Source organism: Oryx dammah, unplaced genomic scaffold (genome assembly GCF_014754425.2).
Source record: "Oryx dammah isolate SB20612 unplaced genomic scaffold, SCBI_Odam_1.1 HiC_scaffold_26, whole genome shotgun sequence".
Lineage (NCBI taxonomy): Eukaryota > Metazoa > Chordata > Mammalia > Artiodactyla > Bovidae > Oryx > Oryx dammah.
In genome coordinates, this window is record NW_024070210.1 from 20,419,519 (window position 1) to 20,442,198 (window position 22,680).

The window sequence follows — 22,680 nt, forward strand, 5'->3', positions numbered from 1 at the left end:
ATCATTCTAGCAAAGACAGCATTTAATCAACTTTTAGGGTGACAAGCAGAGGAATCAGAAGCAGTAACTATTCCAGTAGGTTTGGTAAAATTCATCAGCAATTCATCTGCTAAGGAAGTTAACAGTATGGTAAAGTCTACAGAATATCTGCTGCAATCTGCCCTTTTCCATGCCACCACTCAATGCCATCCTAGTGTGACCACCCTGTTAACCCAGGAGTCCTAGCTCACCTACAAAATAATTCTCTGCCTCCCCAGGAATGCAGAGAGATACAGGAAAACCATTTGATTTAATTCGGATAAAATAACAGAAAGAAGCAATCAATTTCCTCTCGAAACATTTCTGCTTGTTTAACAATTAACTGTGGAAACTGAGTACCGAGAATAGGAAAAATCAAATAAAAATTGTTCTGTGACATGTATTAGTGCAGTAAACATTTTAGTTTGGACTAAAAAAAAATTAAAAAGTATTAAAAAGTAGTTTATGAGAAATTCTGCCTATTATCAAAAACAGAAAATTATGTAAATGGTTTATTCAACATTCCACTGAAAAAGAAACTTACAACAATAGCACTCTTTTTGCAAAATATTGAACAGGGGTGGGAAGACAAGTACTCTCAATACTGCTGATGAAAATTAAATTAGTACTACCTGTCAGGAGAGCAATTTTTGACCATTGGCATTTTTGACCATTTTCTTCTTTTCAAAAATTTTTTTCTTGGCTTCTGCTATAGGTTACTCTCTTCATTTTCCTTCTGCCTTCTTGCTTCCTTTGCTGATTTTTAACTGCTCTTGGGCTTTGGCGTTCTAACCACGCTCCTTTCTCTTGAAGAACTGTATTTTCTCCCCAGATCTTCACTCTGTGGCTTGGATTGTCCTCTATCACTGATAACTTCAAGTAAAGATTACCTGCAATTTCTCTTTTGAGCATTCCTCTTCAAACAACTCTGAACTCATGTTCTCCAACCTCAAAGGAACCCTTGAAACTGACCAGTAATTCTACCATCTCTGCTACACAATTTTCCCTCCATGAAAATAAGGATAGCATTTCATCTCCTGGAGATCCTCCTCAAACCTCGAATATGCTCCTTACCTTCTGCTCACTCTCAACAGAAAACACTCTGTACTTTAAGAGGTTACATAAACCACAGAAGATCTACCTCAACTAATCACCACCACCTGCTGATCCCTTTTGTGGTCAGCATTTGTCCTTTCCTCCTCCTGGGGATGATCCCTTACTACCCGTGCTCCCTGGACCACAAATCGATTTTGCCTTCTCAGTGATCTTACACTGTTACTTCACTCTCTTGTCCATATTTTTTTTCATTATAGTCATTTCACAAAAGTGAATTATTTATCAAAGAAAAATATGCATATACTTTAATAAGTCCACTTCTAAGGATTTATACAAAAGACTATTTTAAAGATTTACCTCTAAGAATATTTACCCTAGTGTTTTCTAAATAGCTAAAAACAACAGCAAATGGGAAAATTGTCAAATACACTGTAACATATCCATGCTATAGTTTACTACAGAGTGATTAAAACTGCTTTTCCCCCCCCACAGGAAAACATTCACAATTTAGAGTCAAGTGAAAATAGACTTCAAAACTACAAATTTTATGAGCCCATTTTTGTAAGAAGGAAGCATAATACATATTTATATATTCCAAATACATTTTGGTTACTATAACAGCCTATCTGAAAGGGATTATAGATAGTTTTTATTTTCTTTTTACTTTTAATTTCTGATTGTCATACATATATATTTACATCTGAACAAAAAGGTTCTATTGCACTGACAAAACAAAAGTCGAAATACTGAGCAAATAAAAGTACAGCATTAAAGACTACCAAGAGTGAAATGGTTGGATGGCATCCCAGACTCGATGGATGTGAGTTTGAGCAAACTCCAGCAGACAGTGAAGGACAGGGAAGCCTGGCATGCTGCAGTCCATGGGGTCTCAAAGAGTAGGACATGACTTAGAACTTAACAACAACAAAAGTGAAATGAAGGCTGAAATATGCAATTATCACTAAGTTATTTTAAATTAAAACTTGGGTCTTACTTGGGAAAAGAAAGCATTCTTGATAGTCAATAAAGTTTTCCAACTTCTTTCAGTTCTAATAAAACTAACTCTCATGCTGGAGTGCCACCCTTTATAAAATAGCCAAAAACTGGCAAGAGGCCCTCCTCATATCCAGGAAAGCGGATAAAGATGAACAGACTAGAGCGTATTCACACAAAGGAATACTGCTCAGCAATAAAGGAACAAGCTACCAATACACACAACCTGGATGACTCTCTTCAACACTATGCTGAGTGAAAAGACTCACACATGTAAGTACATGCTACATGACTCCATTTATATGAAGTTCCAAACTCACTTATGAAAGAAAAAAAATCAGAACCGGGGTGACAGAACTGACTGGAAAGGGCAAGCGGGAACTTTCTGAGGCGATGCTGATGTTCTTCCACGTGATGGGCTTGCACTACACAGGTGCAAAGTCATTTACCAAAACTCACCCAATGGTTCACTTTTAGAACTCTATCTAATGGTACGAGTGCTGGAGTGTTTGGGGTGATCTGTATTAATGTCTGCAACTTACTTCACATGCACCCCCTTAAAAAGTAGGGGGGAGGGGGTCTTGACAGGTAGAGGACTTCAGAGGCAGAAATGGAATTTTTAAAAATAGTAGAATCCAGGTGGTGGATACAATTCTTTTGACTTTTCTCTACGTCTCAAAATCGTTAAAAAAAAAATGTTGGAAAAACTTTCTGAAAGTAAAGTCAGCTACAGAGAGCAAGCTACCTGCTTATTAAACCTGTGTATTCAAAGGCTTGGGAAAAAAAGGAAACTTTCCTAGTTTTCTAATTGCCAAATCATTTTACAACTTGGAATAACTTCTCAAATGGCAAAAAGACATTAACAAAAGACACTAAAGCATTCCAGGGATCAACTGCTTTGATAAATTCACAAGTTTTTTTTACAAGTTGATAAAATGAATGCTTTCTTGAAAACTTCCATTTGTAAACCACCTTTGGACAATGTACCCCTTAATTTATTTAGGGTATATAACAGAGATGATATAGGTCAAAACAGATCATCCACTAGCCATTAAATTTTTCCTAAAGAGTTTAGGTAAACTCCAGGAGTTGGTGATGATGGACAGGGAGGCCTGGCGTGCTGCAGTCCATGGGGTCACAAAGAGTCGGACAAAACTGAGCAACTGAACTGAACTGAAAGGACACAGATACTAACAAGCTAAAAATACTCTAATACTAATAATCATGTTTAATTGCTAATATATGATAACTTTCCTAATTGAAGGAAAAACATGTTAAGAAATATAAATTATAAAATATAAAAACATCAGTTTTAGTCATCATAACTAAATCTTGTTTACATTGATCTTTAAAATATTTTTAAATCTTTAGGAAAGAATGACTTGACAGCCTCAGAGAATTACTCACTAATAAGGAATTTATTATTTAGTACATGATAAAGATCAGCTACAGAGAGGAAAATAACAATCAGATAACCAGGAGGAATAAGTTGAAGCCTTCATATATTTTATATGAAGGGGTTAGTTTCTGAATATAATTGCTCCATAAGTTTAATACAGTATATATTACTGTATATATAGTGTGTATATTTGTATATGTATGTATAATGGCACAAAGTTTATAAACAAAAAAATATATGCTGCATTTTTAGTGAGTTAAGCGTTTTTCAAGTTATTCTGTATTTGATTTTTTGAATAATTCTCTATTTTATTTTCGTCATGAATACTGATATTGAACCTAACCCTCACTAAAATGTAACTGTACCATATAACACAGTCTACCACAGTACACTCTATATCCAGCTACTCGGTCAGTGAAGGTGTTAAGTCTAAAGAAGGTTCACACATATCATAATATAATATATCATATTTATTTAGAACCTAATATAAGCCAAACACAAGAGAAGGCACAGGTGGTACACTGCCAAACAAGTCAGACACAGCCTGTCCTCAAGGGACTTTCAAGGCAGTGGGTAGGAGAGAAAGTTAGAGACAGCAAACAAGCAAGCAAAGACATAAACGTGTTTCTGATAAGCACTGCAGAAGAAAGTTGTGGGAAGGAATGATGGAAAAGAGAAGCTGTTTCAAAGTTCAAAAATCAAGAGGCCTCTGAGGTGACTTTTAAGACCAGCCGTAAAGCCCCAGCAGCAAGCAGCCTTGCAGAGAGCTGGAGGGAAGTGTATCCCTTCAGAACACACAGCATGTGCAAACGGCCCACTGGAGGAGCAGGCTCAGGAGGCTGAAGTAACAGGAAGGTGGCCAGTGTGACCACAACACAGTGGAAAACTACACAAACTGTAGACAAAGACGGAACTGGCTTTGGTGAGGCCTCGGTAAAGATGATGGACTTTAAGTGCAAAAAAAAAAAAAAAAATTGAAGGATATTATATAAAAGGGGAATGACACAAACAGATTGTGCTCTCACTCTGTGGAGAAAGAGTTGTAAAAGGGCACGAGAAGAAGCCAAGGTAGCAGTGCAGACAAGAAACAGTGTGAACTGGAAGTGGACAGGGAGGCCTGAGACGCACTGCCAGTGGGACTGGTAAGACTTCCTAAGGCAAGAAACAGGGGGACGGTATGCACTACCAGAGACAAGATGGTGTCACTAAGAGGACAGAAAGAAAACATTGTTTTGGTGGGGCGGGGCGGGGACGGGCGGGTAATAGGGAATCTAGAAAGGTTTTAGATATCCCTGTGCGATGGCCAAATTTTGTTGGGTAAGCAGCTAGATATAAGTCAGGGGCTGGGAATCAGAGTCATATTGATTAAATTCTCTATACTGACCCAGAGTGTTTACAAAATACATTAAATAGGTCACACTCCAGATCACCCACATCAGAAGGTGCACATTTTTAACTTGTCCAAGTGATGCTGCAATCAATGTCCACAATTATTTTGGAGCCCAAGAAAGTAAAATCTGTCACTGTTTCCATTCTTGAGAATCCCGTGGTCAGCAAGATCAAACCAGTCAATCCTGAAGGAAATCCACCCTGAATATTCACTGGAAGGACTGATGCTGAAGCTCCAATCCTTTGGCCACCTGATGTGAAGAGCGAACTCACTGGAAAAGATCCTGATGCTGGGAAAGATTGAGGGCAGGAGAAGGAGGCGACACAGGGTGAGATGGTTGGATGGCACCAGAGGACACTGATTCAGTGGACATGAGTTTGAGTAAACTCCGGGACATAGTGAAAGACAGGGAATCTTGGCGTGCTATAGTCCATGGGGTCGCAGAGTTGGACACAGTTGAAAAACTGAATAAAATGATTCTGACGTCAATAGAGTCTGAGAACCACTTACGTAAAGAGATTTTATTGTTATGGTTCGTTACCTAAGGATATAACTCTTTATAAAAGAAAACATTACATTGAGCAACAACATGTGAAGATAATGGTTTGACTTACTGTCTAATCTTCTCTAGTCATACATTATAGAGGAAATACAAAATACCCATGAACTATCTCACAAGTGAGTAAATCAAAGTTCAAAAAGGTGGAGAGTCTGGTCTAATGGGCACCTTATCAACAACAGAGCCAAGACTCAAAAATCAAGATAACCACCAACTCCAGTCTGCTTTCCATCACATGAAAATGCCACAAAACACACCCACAAAGCTCACCATCTGTGGCATATCATGTACACACATAATTATAACAAGATAAAATGGGGTGAGTGCCTTAAGGCCAACAGAAGGACAATGAAAATAAGGAAGTTACTTCTTGACTTTCACTACTTAAAAATTTTATAATTGCAGAAACTACAAAATCCACCTTTCAAAGTATCCACAAACACTACTCATTAAAAAAAAAAAAAAGTGACTCCTATACAAAAAGCCATTAAGACTCTTCCTGCTGCTGCTAAGCCGCTTCAGTCGTGTCCAACTCTGTGCGACCCCAGAGACGGCAGCCCACCAGGCTCCCCTGTCCCTGGGATTCTCCAGGCAAGAACACTGAAGTGGGTTGCCATTTCCTTCTCCAATGCATGGAAGTGAAAAGTGAAAGTGAAGTCGCTCAGTTGTGCCCGACTCCCAGCGACCCCATGGACTGCAGCCTACCAGGCTCCTCTGTCCATGGAATTTTCCAGGCAAGGGTACTGGAGTGGGTTGCCATTGCCTTCTCCAACTCAATATAAATCTCTTCAAAGAGATCTTTAAAAACAAAAGGGGAGTAGGGGACAGATGCCTGCAAAATGGCTTCAAAAATCTGCTGGAACCAGTCACTAAGGCTGGTGTCCTCATTAGTAAAACAGGGTTTGGGATAAAGAAGCTATACACATACTTACTAGTTATTATCACTTATAATTATTATCAGAAGAGCATACAAATAATCTATAACTGCCTGAATTTTAACATGGAATGCTGGATTTTGGTTCCAATGTATACGTCAATCTATCTATCTCAATACTATAGTACTAGAAGGCTTCCTAAAAAGTTTATCAGTATTCTTTGCCAACTGCCCCTAGATCATGATCAATCAAAAAGCTCAGGGCCATCTGCACTGACCTTTTCACAACAGTTCTAATGCCTGTAGTTGTTCATTATCCCCAAGCTAGACTTGAAGTTCCTCAAAGGCAAAAGCTGTATTTTGTTAACTTGTAATCATTCACTAATATCTGAGTACTTATTATGTGCTTGGCACTGATCTTAGTCTTGACAATACAGCAATAAACAAAAGTCTCTTACCTCTTAGAGCTTACATTCTAAAGGGTAATTAATAAACACATAGCCAATTTGTAATAAGTGCTCTTAAATAAAGGAGGGTAGCAGAGCTAGGAAGTATTGCAGGAGCTGGAAAGTTCCTATTTACATAGGTTATCAAGCAAATACTCACATATACCTAAAACCTGAAATTAATGCAGCACATAAGTCACACAGATATCTGGAGGAGAGGAGTCATCCAGACAGAAGGAGAGGACCAAGTGCAAAGGCCCTGAGGCAGGGACACAGTTATTATGCGAGGAAAACTGAGAAGGCAAATGAAGTGGGGGCAGGGGAAACACTGGACGGGGTGGCTTTGAGAGCAGAATGCCATGAACTGACCTATGTTTTACGGGATCGTTCAGACATCTCTATGAAGAACAGAGAATAAAGAATGGAAGCAGTGACTCTCATTAGGGGGTGGTGACAAAGATTAGCTAGATTCTAGTTAGGTGTTAAAGAGAGAACCCACAAGACTGGTTGATGAACGGGATGTGAAGAGAAATGAAGAGAAGAATCAAAGAAAGCTTCTTAAAAGTTCTGGAAGAGTAGAGCTGCCATTCACTTAAACAAAGTCAGAAAAGCAACTTTACTTTTCCAGAACCCAGCAAATTGCCTAGCACACATCAGACATTCAGGTATTTATCTGTGAATTAAATTTAACTGAATAAGTTCCCAAAATGAAACAGTAAACTCAATGCATCGCTTTACATTTGTTCTAAATTTCCTTTAGTAATGCTTGTTAATTAAACAGTCTTAGGCACTAACACAGGTCCCATGCTAACATGGAAACCCTGCACTGGAACACAGCAACTAATCCTTGGATCTGAAGAACAATTCTCCTGGAGATAAAAGAAGACTGCATGAAAAGCTCTGTGACACCCTGAGGATTCTTACACCCAAAGTAATTAACCTATTCATTAATGATGTCATATTCCTGGAAGATAGAGAAGTGCAAATAGAACTAATTCCGGGCCAGAATTAATTGAAAATTATAACACTTTGTGATATGTTTTCTGAAAGCGACAAGACTGAACAAGTCCCTTCAAAAAATAAGCCATCAGTAACTCAGCATTTTTTCTTAAAACGGCTTTTCCCTCGCTCCCAATTCAAGTAAAAATCGCTTGAGAATGTGAATTATCTAGCTCATCTTCCTCCACTTTTTCTGTCAACTACGGTAAACGAGCTTCACTTAGGAAAGAATTAGGTATCCTCACCTTTAACACTTGGTGTAGTCATACTCCCAGATTTTCTAATCCAGCACCCTTACTACAGCTTCATGAAGAACCACAAACTTGGCAGAAATATTTTCAAAGACATTCTCCTAAAATAAAAAGTTACCAGTCTTTCCTCCCTTCTGGTTACTTTAAGATTTTAACTACAGCTCAAGTATCACCTCTCTTCCCCTTTAGTCTCCCTAACGCCCCACCCTAATCTACTGTTTTGTTTTTTAAGAAAACTTTCGGCCAAAATATAGCTTAAAAACCCTAGATCGTTCGGAGAGACTGATCGTCCTGAATTCAGCAACAGGCAGCGCTTTCCTTTTCCTATCAGTACAAGGCCTTGAACCAACCCAAACAAATCTGCTGAAATGCCAGCCAGAGTCCCCGTATCTCCCCCGCTCCCTCCCCCCGAAAGCTGGCCTGGAAATAACCACCACTGACCACGGAGCTGAACAGAAAAGAACCAATGGTAAGCAAAAACGGGATTCTGCGAGGCAGGAAGGGTGAGAACCAGATTTTCAACCACCACGTCGAAGCGAGTTGAGAGGAGCCCGAGCGCCCCACAGATGCATTCCACCCGGAGCGGCACACATTCTCTCCCCCGACCCCGCTCCGAGGGCTCCGCACGCGGACACGCTCGAGCGAGGGCCCTCCTCCGGGAGGAGAGGCGAGAACGCCTCGAGGGGAAGGGAGTGCCCGGGATTGTGGGGGGTGTTGTCCGGCGCCCGAGGCGCGGAGCGCAAATAAGCACGCGCGCGCCCAGGGATGGACGCAGCGGCCCTCCGGAGCAGAAGGCTGGGCGCCCACCACCGTACGCGGAGGCGCGAGCCCCACTTGCGGGTGGAAAGGCTGGAGAAGGCAGGATCAGGACCCCCTCCCAGCTCAGCCGAACCCCGAAGAAGGGGGCCTAAGGCAGCTACTATTTCCCAGTAAACGGGCTGGGCGCCCGGGGGCGGGAGGCGGGGGCCGCTGCCGACCCGCTTTTCCTGTGCTCGCTGGAACAGGGGGAAGCCCTCCAGGGAGGGGAGCGGGGGAGAGGGCGCACTGGAGCGAGAGCGGGGCGGCGGGCCCTCAGGGGCGCGGGATGGCGGGGGAGCGCGCGCCGGAGAGGGGAAGAGGGCGCACACACACACGCCCGGCCCGGAGCCAGGGAGGCGCGACCGCCCGCGGGACTCGGGAAACCCGGCCCGCCGGGAGGGGAAGGAGCCCCCCTCCTCCCCGCCCCCACACACTCACCATGTAGAGGGTGAAGGGCAGGCCGAGAAGAAAGAGCCACAGGTAGAGGTGCAGCGCGTTCACGAAGGTGGCCTGGTGCGGGTCGTAGTACCAGCCCCCGCTGAGCGCGGCCCACACCCCCTGCCGGAGGATCTGCAGCGTCTGCGACCCCATCCCCACCCGGCGCCGCCGCCGCCGCCGCCGCCCCCGCCGCCGTCCCCGCCCCGGCCCCAGCTCTGCCTCCGGGTCGCCGGAGCCCGCAGCTGCCCCGTCTATCCCCCTCCGGAGCTCCGGGAGAGCCGGCCGGCGCTTCGGCGGTCGCTAGGGCTGCTGCAGCAGCAGGAGGAGGAGGAGGCAGCGAACGAGGAGGAGGAGACCGAGGAGGAGGCGGCGAGCGGCGGGGCGGAGGAGAGCGGAGAAGAGGAGGAGACCGGCCTCCACAGCGCCGCCGCCATCTTGTCTCCTCACACCCGGAGCCGGAGCCAGGCCCCCGCCGACGGCGGCCAGCCAGCGCCGCCGCCGCCGCCGCTGCCGCCGCCGCCGAGACCCCCGCCGGCCGCCAGCCCTGGGCCCGGCGGAGAAGGAGGCCCGGCGCCCGGGAGGGACCGGGAGCAAGCCGCGCCCCCCTCCAGCTCCTCCTCTCCTCTCCCTCCGCCCCTTGGGCTGGTCCCCGCGGGTGCGCGCAGCGCCTCCGCCGCCGGGGGCGCCTCCTGCCGGCGCCGGGGGGCAGCGCGCGCAGTCGCGGGCTCGGGCCGGGGGCGGTGGCTGCCGAGGTTCCGGGGACCGCGAGCCCCTGCTGTGGCAGACCCCACGGCGCTCCTGGTGCCCGAACCTGGCACGTTCCTCACACTCCAGGAAGCGGGCCTTTTACCCCTGAAACCTTGTCCTTAGAACCTGGTTAACATCCTAGCTGACGTCTCATGATATTTAGGAAAGATCTAAGGAACAAGAGGCTCATATCTGAGCTACTCATTGAAGGCCCGAAAGAATTAGGTACAGCTGATGACGGTTGAAAACGACAAACCGCCCGATTTGAGCAAGAACTGTGTTCGCCCATAAAGCGACCTAGAGGCCCTTGACTGAGAAAAATAGCCATGGCCAGGACTGAACAGATTTACTACTTCCCACGACAGATGAATTAATAGAAACTGCAAAAGACGTGAAAGCATAGAGTGGAGAGGTTGAGCATTGTATACGGTGATTTTATTTTTATAACGTGCTGTGACTTGTAGCAGTTTTTTGGTGGTGGTTTTTTTTTTTAATGGGCCAGTTTAAACAGGATTGAAAGATTAACTGTGACTCCACCCCAAGTCACAATAGGGTCTTGTACTTTTCTTTTTATAACTGTAAAGAATGGGAATCATTCTTGGCTCTGAGTAACATTTGTAAGGCGTGTCTGATCTCATTGAACGAGATTTTCAAAAAAAGTTTGAGTTTATGATAGCAATAAAAGTACTCTCTACTCCTGGATTAAAGTTACTGTAATTAATGAGAAAAGCAAGACAGTCCAAAGAAAACAGGGCTGACGTTTTAAGAAGATTGAAAAACCATTGCAATGTCTCCAGAGTCATACAGCTTTCCTGTTAACACATTTCCACACCCATTTCATTTGACCTTCACAATACTCCTGTCAGGGCAGCATAGAGGCTACCCTTATTTTATGGGTTAGGAAACAGAGGCTCAAAGAAACTAAGTGATTGTCTGAGTTTCAGATGGAGTTGAAAAGACCTCTGGCACCAGCAGTCATCCTAACTGCATGGACTGAACTTTGGAAGTTTATTTTTCAGTACTCTCCACCTTATACATTCAGATAAGAGTTTGAACTAATCAATAACTGCTCTGCTTCAGGTCACCTGGGGCCCATTTAAACATATAACCGATTGTTTTCAAAGTGTCATCCCAGGACCAGGTGTGTCAACATTGCCTGAGAACATGTTAGAAATGCAGATTCTCAGGCATCACTCCAGAGAAACTCTGGGTGTGAGACCTAGCTTTCTGTTCTAACAAACCCTCCAGAAGATGCTTCCCTGGTAGCTCAGATGGGAAAGAATCTGCCTGCAATTCAGGAGACCCAGGTAAGATCCCTGGGTTGGGAAGATCCGGTGGAGAAGGAAATGGCAACCCACTCCAGTATTCTTGCCTGGAAAATCCCTTGGACAGAGGAGCCTTGTGGGCTGTAGTCAATGGGGTCGCAAAGAGTCGGAGATAACTGAGCAACTAACACTTTTCCAGAAGATTCCAACATACCTTAAAAGTTGAGACTACATCGTAGAACACCATCCCCAGCCGTGATTTCTTTGTTTCCTTATAAGCAAAAAGGCTTGAAAGTCCAATAACATATCTTGAAATTGAGAGACCTGAATGAACACTGGCCAAAATATACTTGAAAATGTATTAATGGGACTTCCCTGGTGGTCCAGTGGTTAGGACTCTTCGCTTCCAATGCAGGGGGCATGAGTTCAATCCCTGTTCAGGGAACTAAGATCCCACATGCTGTGTGGTGTGGCCCAAATTTTGTTTTAATTTTTAATTAAAATATATTAATATAATAAAGCAAAATTAAGGTAAACTATGCAATCTTAACAATTAAAAGAGTGGCCTAGAGTCTTTGTCACAGACACACGGCTTTGTCAAGTGTTCATTTGTTTCTCCTAAAAGAGGAAAGCTCTCTGAGCAGGTTTTGGAAGTGATCCCAAGTTCTTCCAACACAAAGAAAGCTGTAAACAAGGATAAAATTCCAATACCAAATCAGTTTCCATACCAACAAATATCTGCTGTAGTTTAATGTAAAAGAATTAGCTGTAATGGGATGAAGTAGACTGGAGGAATGGAGGCCAGAACGAGATACAACCATGGAACTGAAGGCAGACCCAGTTGGCATAATGAATGTGCAGCCAGAAGACAATATTTGGAGGCTACATAACCAGCAGCAGCCAGGAAGGCAGCCAAGATCAGGCTGGTTCAACACAAAAAATGTAAGCCAATGGATAGCTGCTGTGCAGCCTTGGGAAACCCAGGGACAGACAAAAATTGGGAAATTAGCAAGCATTAAGAAAATGTGTTGGGCTTCCCTGGTGGCTCAGTGGTAAAGAATTCTCCGGCCTATGCAGGACACATGGGTTTGATCCCTGATCCGGAAAGATCCCACGTGAGTGCGAAGCAACTAAGCTCATTGTGCCACAACTATTTAGCCTGTGCTCTAGAGCCCAGAAGCCACAACTACTGAAGCCCACTCGCCCTAAAGCTTGTGTTCCTCAAACAAGAGAAGCCCCTGCAATGAGAAGCCTGGACACCGCAACTAGAGAGTAGCTCCTCTCCCTGAAACTAGAGAAAAGCCTGCACAGCAATGAAGACCCAGCACAGCCATAAATAAATAAATTTTTAAAAGAAAATGTACTGCTTATAGTAAGACCTCAAGCTCACTGCTGTCTCCCAGGTCTGGATTCCTCTGCCTTTGGGGAACTGATGAAAACAGAATTGAGGTTCTTGAGAGGAGGTACGGGGCAAGTTCAGAAGACAAGGACTTGGGGCAACAAGAGCGGTATCCAAAGGCAAGATCTGACAGGCAGAGGAAGACTTAGAAATGAAGGAGGAACTTAATACCTAGAACTGAGGATTGCATTTCATGCTGATCCTGGTTATATTATGCTGAGGTTCCAGAGTGTTAATCGGTTCAGTTCAGTCACTCAGTCGTGTCCAATTCTTTGCACCTCTATGGACTGCAGCACACCAGGCCTCCCTGTCCATCACTAAATCCAGAACTTGCTCAAACTCATGTCCATTGAGTCAGTGATGCCATCCAATCATCTCATCCCCTGTCATCACCTTCTCCTCCTGCCTTCAATCTTTCCCAGCATCAGGGTCTTTTCCAGTGAGTCAGTTCTTTGCATTAGTTGGCCAAAGTATTGGAGCTTCAGCATCAGTCTTTCCAATGAATATTCAGGACTGATTTCCTTTAGGATTGACTAGTTTGATCTCCTTGCAATCCAAGGGGCTCTCAAGAGTCTTCTCCAACACCACAGTTCAAAAAGTTCTTCAGTGCTCAGCTTTCTTTATGGTCCAACTCTCACATCCATATATGACTACTGGAAAAACCATAGCTTTGACTAGACAGACCTTTGTTGGCAAATTAATGTCTCTGCTTTTAATATGCTATCTAGGTTGGTCATAGCTTTTGTTCCAAGGAGCAAGCGTCTTTAATTTCATGGCTGCAGTCACTATCTGCACTGATTTTAGAGCCCAAAAATCCAATTGGGCTTGGAACCCCAAACAATTCCATTGTTTCCCCATCTATTTGCCATGAAGTGATGGGACCAGATGCCATGATCTTCGTTTTTTGAATGTTGAGTTTTAACCCAGCTTTTTCACTCTCCTCTTTCAATTTCATCAAGAGGCTTTTCAGTTCCTCTTCACTTTGAGCCATAAGGGTGATATCATCTGCATATCTGAGGTTATTGATATTTCTCCCTGCAATCTTGATTCCAGCTTGTGCTTCATCCAGCCCGGCATTTCACATGATGTACTCTGCATATAAGTTAAATAAGCAGGGTGACAATTTTCAGCCTTGACGTACTCCTTTCCCAATTTGAAACCAGTCTGTTGTTTCCTATCCAGTTCTAACTGTTGCTTCTTGACCTGTATACAGATTTCTCAGGAGGCAGGTTCCCTCCAGTATGGCTAGGATTGACCCAAGCACCTAGAATTGGGAGTCGCATGGCACTAGTCACTCAGTAAAAAAGGAGTCAGCAGGATGAGCAGGCCCAGAAGATAGAAAAGACAGTTATAAACTATATCTTTCAGCTCTGAACTGGTAAAAGCATTTTACAAAAATGCTAATTAACTGACTTAGGGAGTTAGCCATTGAAAGAATTCAGTGAAATGGATGACCTTTCCCAGAGACTGACTCAGTCTTTGGAGTGGAGGTGGGAGGGGAAAGAACCCTACAGTGCTTTTTACCTGTAACTTTCAAAGTGTTTATGAACGTTGCCACAACAAGCTTCCAGTTTTATAAACAGGAAGCAGAGACACAGAAAGGTAACCCTGTCATACCCATAAACTATCAGAGCAAGACAAAAGCTGAGGAATCTAATTTACTAAGTGTTAACACTCTCAGCCATGCATAAAAGCCATTAAAAATGTGACACTTAACATGTCAAAGTTAGCAGCGATGACTTACTACCGAACCACCCCCTGACGTTTGCTCATCTTTCAGCTAATTCTATTAAAATTGTACTTCCTGATCAGTTCATAGGCCCCTTGAGAACTGGAAAGGCTCTGACAGCATATGCTCTCTCCTGCCTGAAAGGGCCAAAGCTGAGTGTGCAAAATTTTCTAACAACCCCCCCCACCACCACCCTGCAAGCCCACCTTGGAGCGGAGGCATACAGACTGCAGCTCTGGTCAGTTTATGCAGTAGCAATGATCTGCTTAGCCACATGTCCTGCCAGCAACCTAAATGTAGCAGTTATCCATGTCTTCTTCCACACACAACCTCCTGGACCAGCTCCTCTCATTTATTTCTTTTGGTGAAACCAACGTTTCTCCACTCACTCAGGCTTAGAACCTCCTAGACCCTTTGCCATATCTAGTTTCCTAGTCTTACTCTGGGCTCGATCCTTCCGTGACATTGCCAGATCCATCAACCTGGTGAGTACTGTCATAAACTCAGACCAAATAGCCTCTGGCTGCCTCCAGTCTCTCTTCAAAACCATTCTGCATTCCACCAATCCATTCATCTTCCTGATTCACTTTGCCCATGCCTCTCCTTTGCTCAGAAGCTTTGCATTCCCTTCTGGAGCCTACAGTGCTAAATCCATACTCCTTAGCCAGGCAGGCAAGGCCCCCACAACCTGAATCACTGTTTTCTGTAACTTAGCTCTTGTTATTTCCCCAACATAAAACATTTTTAACACCAATATCATCATATGCATTTATTTTTATTTATCAAACCACTGATTTATCAGTGTCTACCTTTATGCTGTTGCTACCTTCCTCTTCCATCTGCCTACTAAGATTCACTATGACTGTTTCAAACCCACACATTATTTTTTGAATAGCCTAGAGTACTCATATGTTCCATTCATTTAGCACCTAAATGTATGCTTCTTTATATTCCTCCACCTAAACTGTACATTCCTTGAGGGCAAGGCACTTCTTAGCCGATCACACCATGTCTAGTAGTAAGCTGTTTAGATCAATTGACACTTGGTCAGTGTAATCTGAATAAATAAACACAGAAAGCAATGACTTTTCAATTAAAGGTTTTAGTCTGTTTTAGCTTTCAGTTGGTAACTCTTCAACAATCAAAAAGCATTTCACCAGTTTAGAAGAAATATGGAATAAATTGTAATAAATGGAAATATAGAATAAAGGTCAAGATCATTTGTAAGAGAAGGGAAATGCCCTAGAATTCTTCCCTGATTCTCTTTTTAGTCATTTGCTGTATACCACTTTATATTACATCAGGAAAATGAAAGTCAAAGGGTGGCTGAGGCAGGAGTTGGGGGAGTACGGACCTTTCCAAGTCTTACATAATAGAATCATAAAATCCCAATATCTGTATATGGAGCTAAGTAAGTAAAATAGGAGTAGCTCATCCTTCTTAGAAATCTCATCTCAATCTACTCTGTTTTTTTTTTTTAATGTCAATTCCACATGATGAGTACTTTAGAACATATTTTAATTGACACTAGTTCAGTAATTCTCACTATAGTTTTGTGTCATCCTAAGGTTATCTTCTGTTGCATATTTAAAAACTCAAATCACTTTTCTTAAACTCATACACAACACTTTTGGGATGGGGCAATGAAAGGAAAGGGTACATAAATAGGATACTGAAAAAAAAAAAAAACCCAAATACTAGAAATCCCTGAATTATAAACAATATGCAAATACAAAAGCATTCTTTTATGTCAGATGTCTGATGTGTTTAGCTGCCTCATATTAAGGAGCTGGTTTACCATTCTGATTCAGCCAGGGTAACACAATTCCAGCAGGACCTATTGGGCCAACTGATGAAACTGGGCGATTCCATGAAAATCTCACCTGATTAGTAGTTACTAGTGTCATCTCAGAGAAGCCAATGGCACCCCACTCCAGTACTCTTGCCTGAACAATCCCATGGATGGGGGAGCCTGGGGGGCTGCAGTCCATGGGGTCACTGAGGGTCGGACACGACTGAGTGACTTCACTTTCACTTTTCACTTCCATGCATTGGAGAAGTAAATGGAAACCCACTCCAGTGTTCTTGCCTGGAGACTCCCAGGGACGGGGGAGCCTGATGGGCTGCCGTCTATGGGGTCGCACAGAGTCGGACACGACTGAAGCGACTTAGCAGCGGCAGCAGCAGCAGCAGCAGCAGTGTCATCTGGAGCATCTGCCTGTAGTTATGCAGAAATGAGAGAGGTGTCACCTCTGGAAGCTGGATGTCTGGCTCCCCTAGCAAGGAATACCCAAGAACATTCTTTGGTGGGAAGCAGTATTTGGTGTAGAAAGACAGTGGGGTGTGGAATCAGATAAACCTGTGTTTCAATCCAAAGCCTGCTACTTTCTATTTAGTGCTAGCCCCAAGTCAAAAAATTCAAGCAGAATTCAAGAATCCTGGGGACTTTAATGTTGTAGACTCTGCTTTTAGTTTGAGTACTGCAGCTTTTTTTCTAATGGCAAAAATGAGCAGCCCAACAATCTAATACTAAAAAGATTTTTTGTTTGGAGATTTTACACAACTTTCTTTGTGGAGACCTTGACAGCACATGGGAATATATTTCTTACTAGTTTTGTTTGTTCATTTGGTTTGACTTGGTTTTGCTTGATTTTGGTTTTTGCTTTTGCTTTGCTTATTGTCACTGGGATTCAGCAACTTAATTTACATAACCATTTTCTAATTATGCAAATAGAGTATATTTTGTATATATGTTCCAAGGGAGTGGTGTAGTCAGGATAAAATCTCTCAAAAAAATCAGTAGAGATCACAATGGAAAGTGAAACTTCCCTGTTTTTCTAGTTTTCTCATTCTTTTTCTCAGTATTTTCATCTTTTAAGCTCAGTATGCTCTTAAGTCCCATGACAGGTGTTTTGCAATGGGTAGTCCATGAACCACCCAAATCACAATCTTCTATTAAAAACATGGACTTCCTAGTTATGGCACATCAATACATAGGGTGTTGGAAAACTCCTCCAGTGTTGGGAATCCCTGAATTAGAGAATGAATATAAACACCCATTGTTTTCCATCTTTTGATATTAAAAAGAACAGAATATTGAAATGGCTTTAATGAACTGACATCAATTGATCTTTATGATATATGGTTGCAATTAAAAAGTGTGGAACAGTGTGTATAATATGCTGTTGTTTGTAATACAGTGGGCTTCCCAGAAGGCACAGTGGTAAAGAATCTACCTGCCAGTGCAGAGACACAGGAGATGAGGATTCAATTCCTGGGTTGGGAAGATTCCCTGAAGTAGGAAAAGGCAACCCATTCTAGTTTTCTATACTGGAGAATTCCATGGATAGAGGAGCCCGAAGGGCTACAGTTCATGTGACTCACAAAGAGTTGGACATGACTTAATGACTGAACACGCACATGTTTGTAATATATATATAGATGATATATATATAGAGAGATCATATATGATCATATATATTGAAATATATGATTATATATTTCATGTCCCTAATGAGACATCTGAAAAAATGGCAGTGGAAGTACATCTGTACATGATTACTGGAAAAACCATAGCTTTGACGATATGGACCTGCGTTGGCAGAGTGATGTCTCTGCCTTTTAACATGCTCTCTAGGTTTGTCATAGCTTTTAATTTCTTGGTTGTGGTCACCATCTTCAGTGATTGTGGAGCCCAAGTAAAGAAAATCTGTCACTGCTTTCACTTTTTCCCCTTCTGTTTCCCATGAAGTAATGGGACCAGATGCCATGATCTTAGCTTTTTGAATGTTGAGTTTCAAGCCAGCTTTTTCACTCTCCTCTTTCAGCTCTTCAGTTCCTCTTCCCTTTCTACCATGAGTGGTATCATCTGCATATCAGGTTGTTGATATTTCTCCCAGCAATCTTGATTCAAGCCTGTAACTCATCCAGCCTGGCATTCCAAATGATGTGCTCTGCATAAACATTAAATAAGTAGGGTGACAATATACAGCCCTGACATACTCCTTTCCCAATTTTGAATCAGTCAGTTGTTGCATGACACATGTTACCCATTTGAAAAAAGCAGTTAAGAACTAGGCTCTACTTGAGACTTACTAAATTGAAATCTCTGACATGGGGCCCAGAGAACAGCTTTGTGGACAAGCTCCCTATTCTGCAAACTGGTATTGAGAACTACTGTTTCTGACTTTTTCTTTTAAAAAACACCCTCCTTTTCTTTCTCCTGACTCCCCCTCTCCACCCGCCCCGCCGCCATAACCACTTCTTCTCCCTTCACCTCCTTATCTAATGTGAGTCTCGTGATTTTGCAGTTCAATGTTTCCATGGCCAGTGCTTTCTCACTTTGTTACCTCCCACCGTTGTCATGAAACCAGTCCTAATCCTGGACATATCTGCCTTTGCTGCCTGCAGCACACGGGCTAACTTTCCAGGCCCTAATCTCAGCTTCTACCTGGATTCTTTCTGGTAGTTCTTGAGTTCTTATTTAGTGCCTGTTGCATCCTTCTGGCACCCCACTCCAGTATTCTTGTCTGGAAAATCCCATGGACGGGGAAGCCTGGTAGGCTGCAGTCCATGGGGTCGCTAAGAGTCGAACACAACTGAGCGACTTCACTATCACTTTTCACTTTCATGCATTGGAGAAGGAAATGGCAACCCACTCCAGTATTCTTGCCTAGAGAATCCCAGGGATGGGGGAGCCTGGTGGGCTGCCGTCTATGGGGTCACACAGAGTCGGACACAACTGAAGTGACTTAGCAGCAGCAGCAGCAGCAGCAGCATCCTTCTTAATGACTGTAAAATATCTTACCAATGCTCTCAGGACATCTATACCATTCTTCCTCCCATAGCACAAAGAGAACAGAGGATGTTGGACTGTACTCTCCATTTCCTACCCTTCTATTTCTGAATTGATCTATACATGCATGCATCTTTTTTTTTCTTCTTCTTCTCTTAGTGGATGAGATGCTGTTCTGCATAAGGAAATGGTTCTACCCATGCTCTGGACCCCATCATTTGCAGTCTCTAACTCAGACTGTCAACCCTGGTGCCTTTAGGCACCACAAGCATTCTCTTTCTACTGGCACTTGCCTTGAGCCTATAAACAGGCCCTCTCACCCGTAAGCCTTCTGTCGACTCCAGCTTCTACTCTCATTCCGCTCTCCTTCTCAGCCATGTCTCTTAAGGGTGAAAGAACATTCCTCATCTTCCTTTAACTTAACTCTCATCACTACTCTTGCCCAGATTGCCAGTAATTTCCTAGTTACAGAGCCCACAGGCACCTTGCAGTCCCTATCTTAGGAAATCCTTTTGCTTCTGGATCATTGCTGTCTTTTCCTGGTTTTCTCTTACTTTCCTGATTACCCTAGACACAAGGGTCCTTTATGGAGATCTCATCTTCCTTCTCCTTTTCAAAAGTGGCCAGTGGTTTAATACAGAAAAAAAAAAACTTATTATCTACCTCCAGAATTCTCCTTGGTCCAGAAGATTCTAAAGCCTCCCAGTCTCAATCCTGTAATGACCCTCAGCTTGTGGGAATTACCAGAAAGTGAAAACAAACTCCATATGAGGGGGTGTTCAGAAATATGACATCTCAGAAGTATTTGTGAAAATCAGTCTCAAGAACAGAAAAATGAACTCTGCTTCAAAATTACAGCTGTAATCTAAATTTCCTTTTTCCATTTTATTTTAAATCTCTCACTCCTAACAACCTCAGGTTTACAAGAAATTCTTAAACTTCCTAATTTATGAAGAGCGTTTTATAAGCAGTTATTTATTTTTTAGCCTTCAGGCTTGTATTTTGAAAACCTGACATTAACTTATTGGGGGTTTGCTTGGCCCAGCCTCTCTACCATTCTGCTTTCACGTGGCCTTTGAGGCTGGTATGTCATTTTTCATCATGAAAGTAATATATTCTCCTTTTTAATCTGAGACAATGTAGAGAAAGGAGATGAAACTTTGTGACCCCCCTCCTGGGTCACAACCACTGTAAAGTTTGGCATCTTCCTGCTCAGTGTCTTCACCTCCTCCTCCCAACTTATTTCTGCATCATATTCTAATTGGAGTTCAGAGCCTGATTTGGAAAGTTTTTATGTCAACACACGCCATGTGCCTTGGCAGTTTGCTAAGTCTGAGAAACTTCAGAAGGCATCTTTTTCCTTCTGACTTACCCATGTGTTTCACTTCGATTCTTGGAAACATATTCCTCTGTGCAATCTGGGTATTAGCCTACGGCTTTGAGTAACAGAAAATTCAACTCGCATTCACATAAACAATAAGGAAGAGTATTGCTTCAGACAACTGCAACTCCGGGGGTAGCACAGGCTTCAGAGACAGTTTAATTAGTGTCTCTAGGGATCTATTTTCCTACAGTACCCTGAGATGACCTTCTGTATGTGTTGGCTTTGACCACCTTGGACCACTTCTTTCACAGATATGAAATGGCTGTAGCAGTTACTGGTTTCACATAGAAATGTCATGAACTTGGGTGAAGTTCACCTAAGAGCAAGGAAACTTCTTTCCCAGGAGCCTCTAGCATTCTTGAGTCAATTCCTGTTCTCAGGGCAATGCCACACACTGACTTTGGCTGTGGTTCCTGGAACAAGTACTGCAATGGGAATGGAATTACCCTTAGACCAGACAGTCCCAGATATGAACTGAGACACAAAGGGTATGTTGGGAGGGGCGGATGCCTAAATAAAACTGAGTTATGTTAAAGATCAGAGAGGAGGAACAGAGATTGAACAGACAGACAAACATACATGGGTTGGGAAACTCAGCCATTAAATGTATTTATTAAATTTACTTTATTTAATGTATTAATTAACTAATTGACTTATTTACACATTTTTGGCTTATTATTATTTATTTCATTTTTTAAAGCCTCTAAGCAAATGACCATAACGTGTACTTCATATAGTTGAATATCCAAAACAAAAGGATATACAGTGATGACCCCAGCTATACAGACGTATTTTAAGTATATTCAAGAAAAATACATACATACATATATATGCACATACACATATATGCTTTCTTTTTGCACACAAAGCATAACACGTTACACACACCCTTCTGTACCTTGTTTTTTTTTTTTTTTTTTTGGCTGCATTGTTCAGCTTGTAGGATCTTAGTTCCTCAACCAGGGAATCCAACCCAGGTCCCTGGCCATAAAAGAGAGGAGTCCTAAGTGGACTGCCAAGGAATTCCTAATGCCTTGCTTTTTCACTTAACACTATATATTGGAGATGATTATATAATATTAATAATATGTCAATATTAATATTACATTATTATATAATCATCTCCCATATATAGCAAACAAAGAGCTTCATCACTCCTTTTTCACTGCATGGTGTTATATTGTATGTAATTATACAGTACCTACAGTATTATATGAATGTGCCATGATTAATTTAATGCCTATGGATGAGCATTTAGGTAGCTAACTTTTTGCTTTTAAAACATGGCTATAATGGATAATATTGCAATTTGCACATTTGGCAAATATCTAAAGCATGAATTTGTAAATGTAGAGTTAATGCCAATTGCTCTATCTAGCTGTTGTACCAGTTTATACTCCCACTAGCAGGGTAGGAAGTGCCTGTTTCAGAGCACCCTCATCCACAGAGATTTGTATCAGACTTTTGGGTCTTCACTAATCTGATCATTGAAAATTGATATCTTGGTATAATTTTAAAAATTTACTTTTTTTTTTTTTTTTTGTGAGTGAGGATGAATCACTTTCATTTGTGCTTTCTCTTCCAGGCCTTGCCTGTTCGTATTCTTTGCCCATTTTTCTATTGCACTGTTGATCTTTTCATTTCCAGTTTGTCTGAGTTTATATGCCAAGGAAAATTAGTCTTTGGTCTGTAATAGAGCATCAAATATTTCCATCTAGTTTGTCATTTTGACTTTGCTTATGGTTTCTCTATGCTGAAAATTTCATTTTATGAAATTGAACATATAATCTTTTCTTTTCTTTTATGGTTCTGGATTTACAGCCACAATGAGAAAAGCCTTCCCTACTCTATGATGAATAACTCTCTTTTAGCTTTTTCTAACAGAGAAGATGGTTTCATTTTAAACATTTAAATATTATATCTACTTAGAATTTATCCTGGTTAGCTGTGAGAAATCTGTCCAACTTCGATTTTTTCCCTATTTGATTAACTTTAATTTTATGCTATTTAGTAATGATACCCTCTCTTGTTTTGTGACACTCGAGGTACTGCCAATACTCTATAAGTATTTTCTAAAAATCTAAGTTTTCATTGACTTTAGTTAGCAAAATAATAGCTCAGAGAGCATCTGTAACTCATC

The 22,680-nt window shown here is 42.3% G+C and overlaps 1 protein-coding gene across 4 annotated transcripts in view; it reads right to left on the reverse strand.

Moving 5' to 3' along the window:
* Positions 1–9,848, reverse strand: part of PCNX1 (pecanex 1) — a 186,515-nt gene extending 176,667 nt beyond the window's left edge. For 2 of the 4 annotated variants that reach the window (XM_040226167.1, XM_040226166.1), the window contains exon 1: positions 9,222–9,848. In XM_040226167.1, coding sequence (XP_040082101.1) covers positions 9,222–9,374 — 153 coding nt within the window. In that variant the 5' untranslated portion in view covers positions 9,375–9,848. The remainder of the gene's footprint in view (positions 1–9,221) is intronic. The other 2 variants (XM_040226165.1, XM_040226168.1) reach the window with 1 other exon arrangement.
* Positions 9,849–22,680: the final 12,832 nt, after the last annotated feature.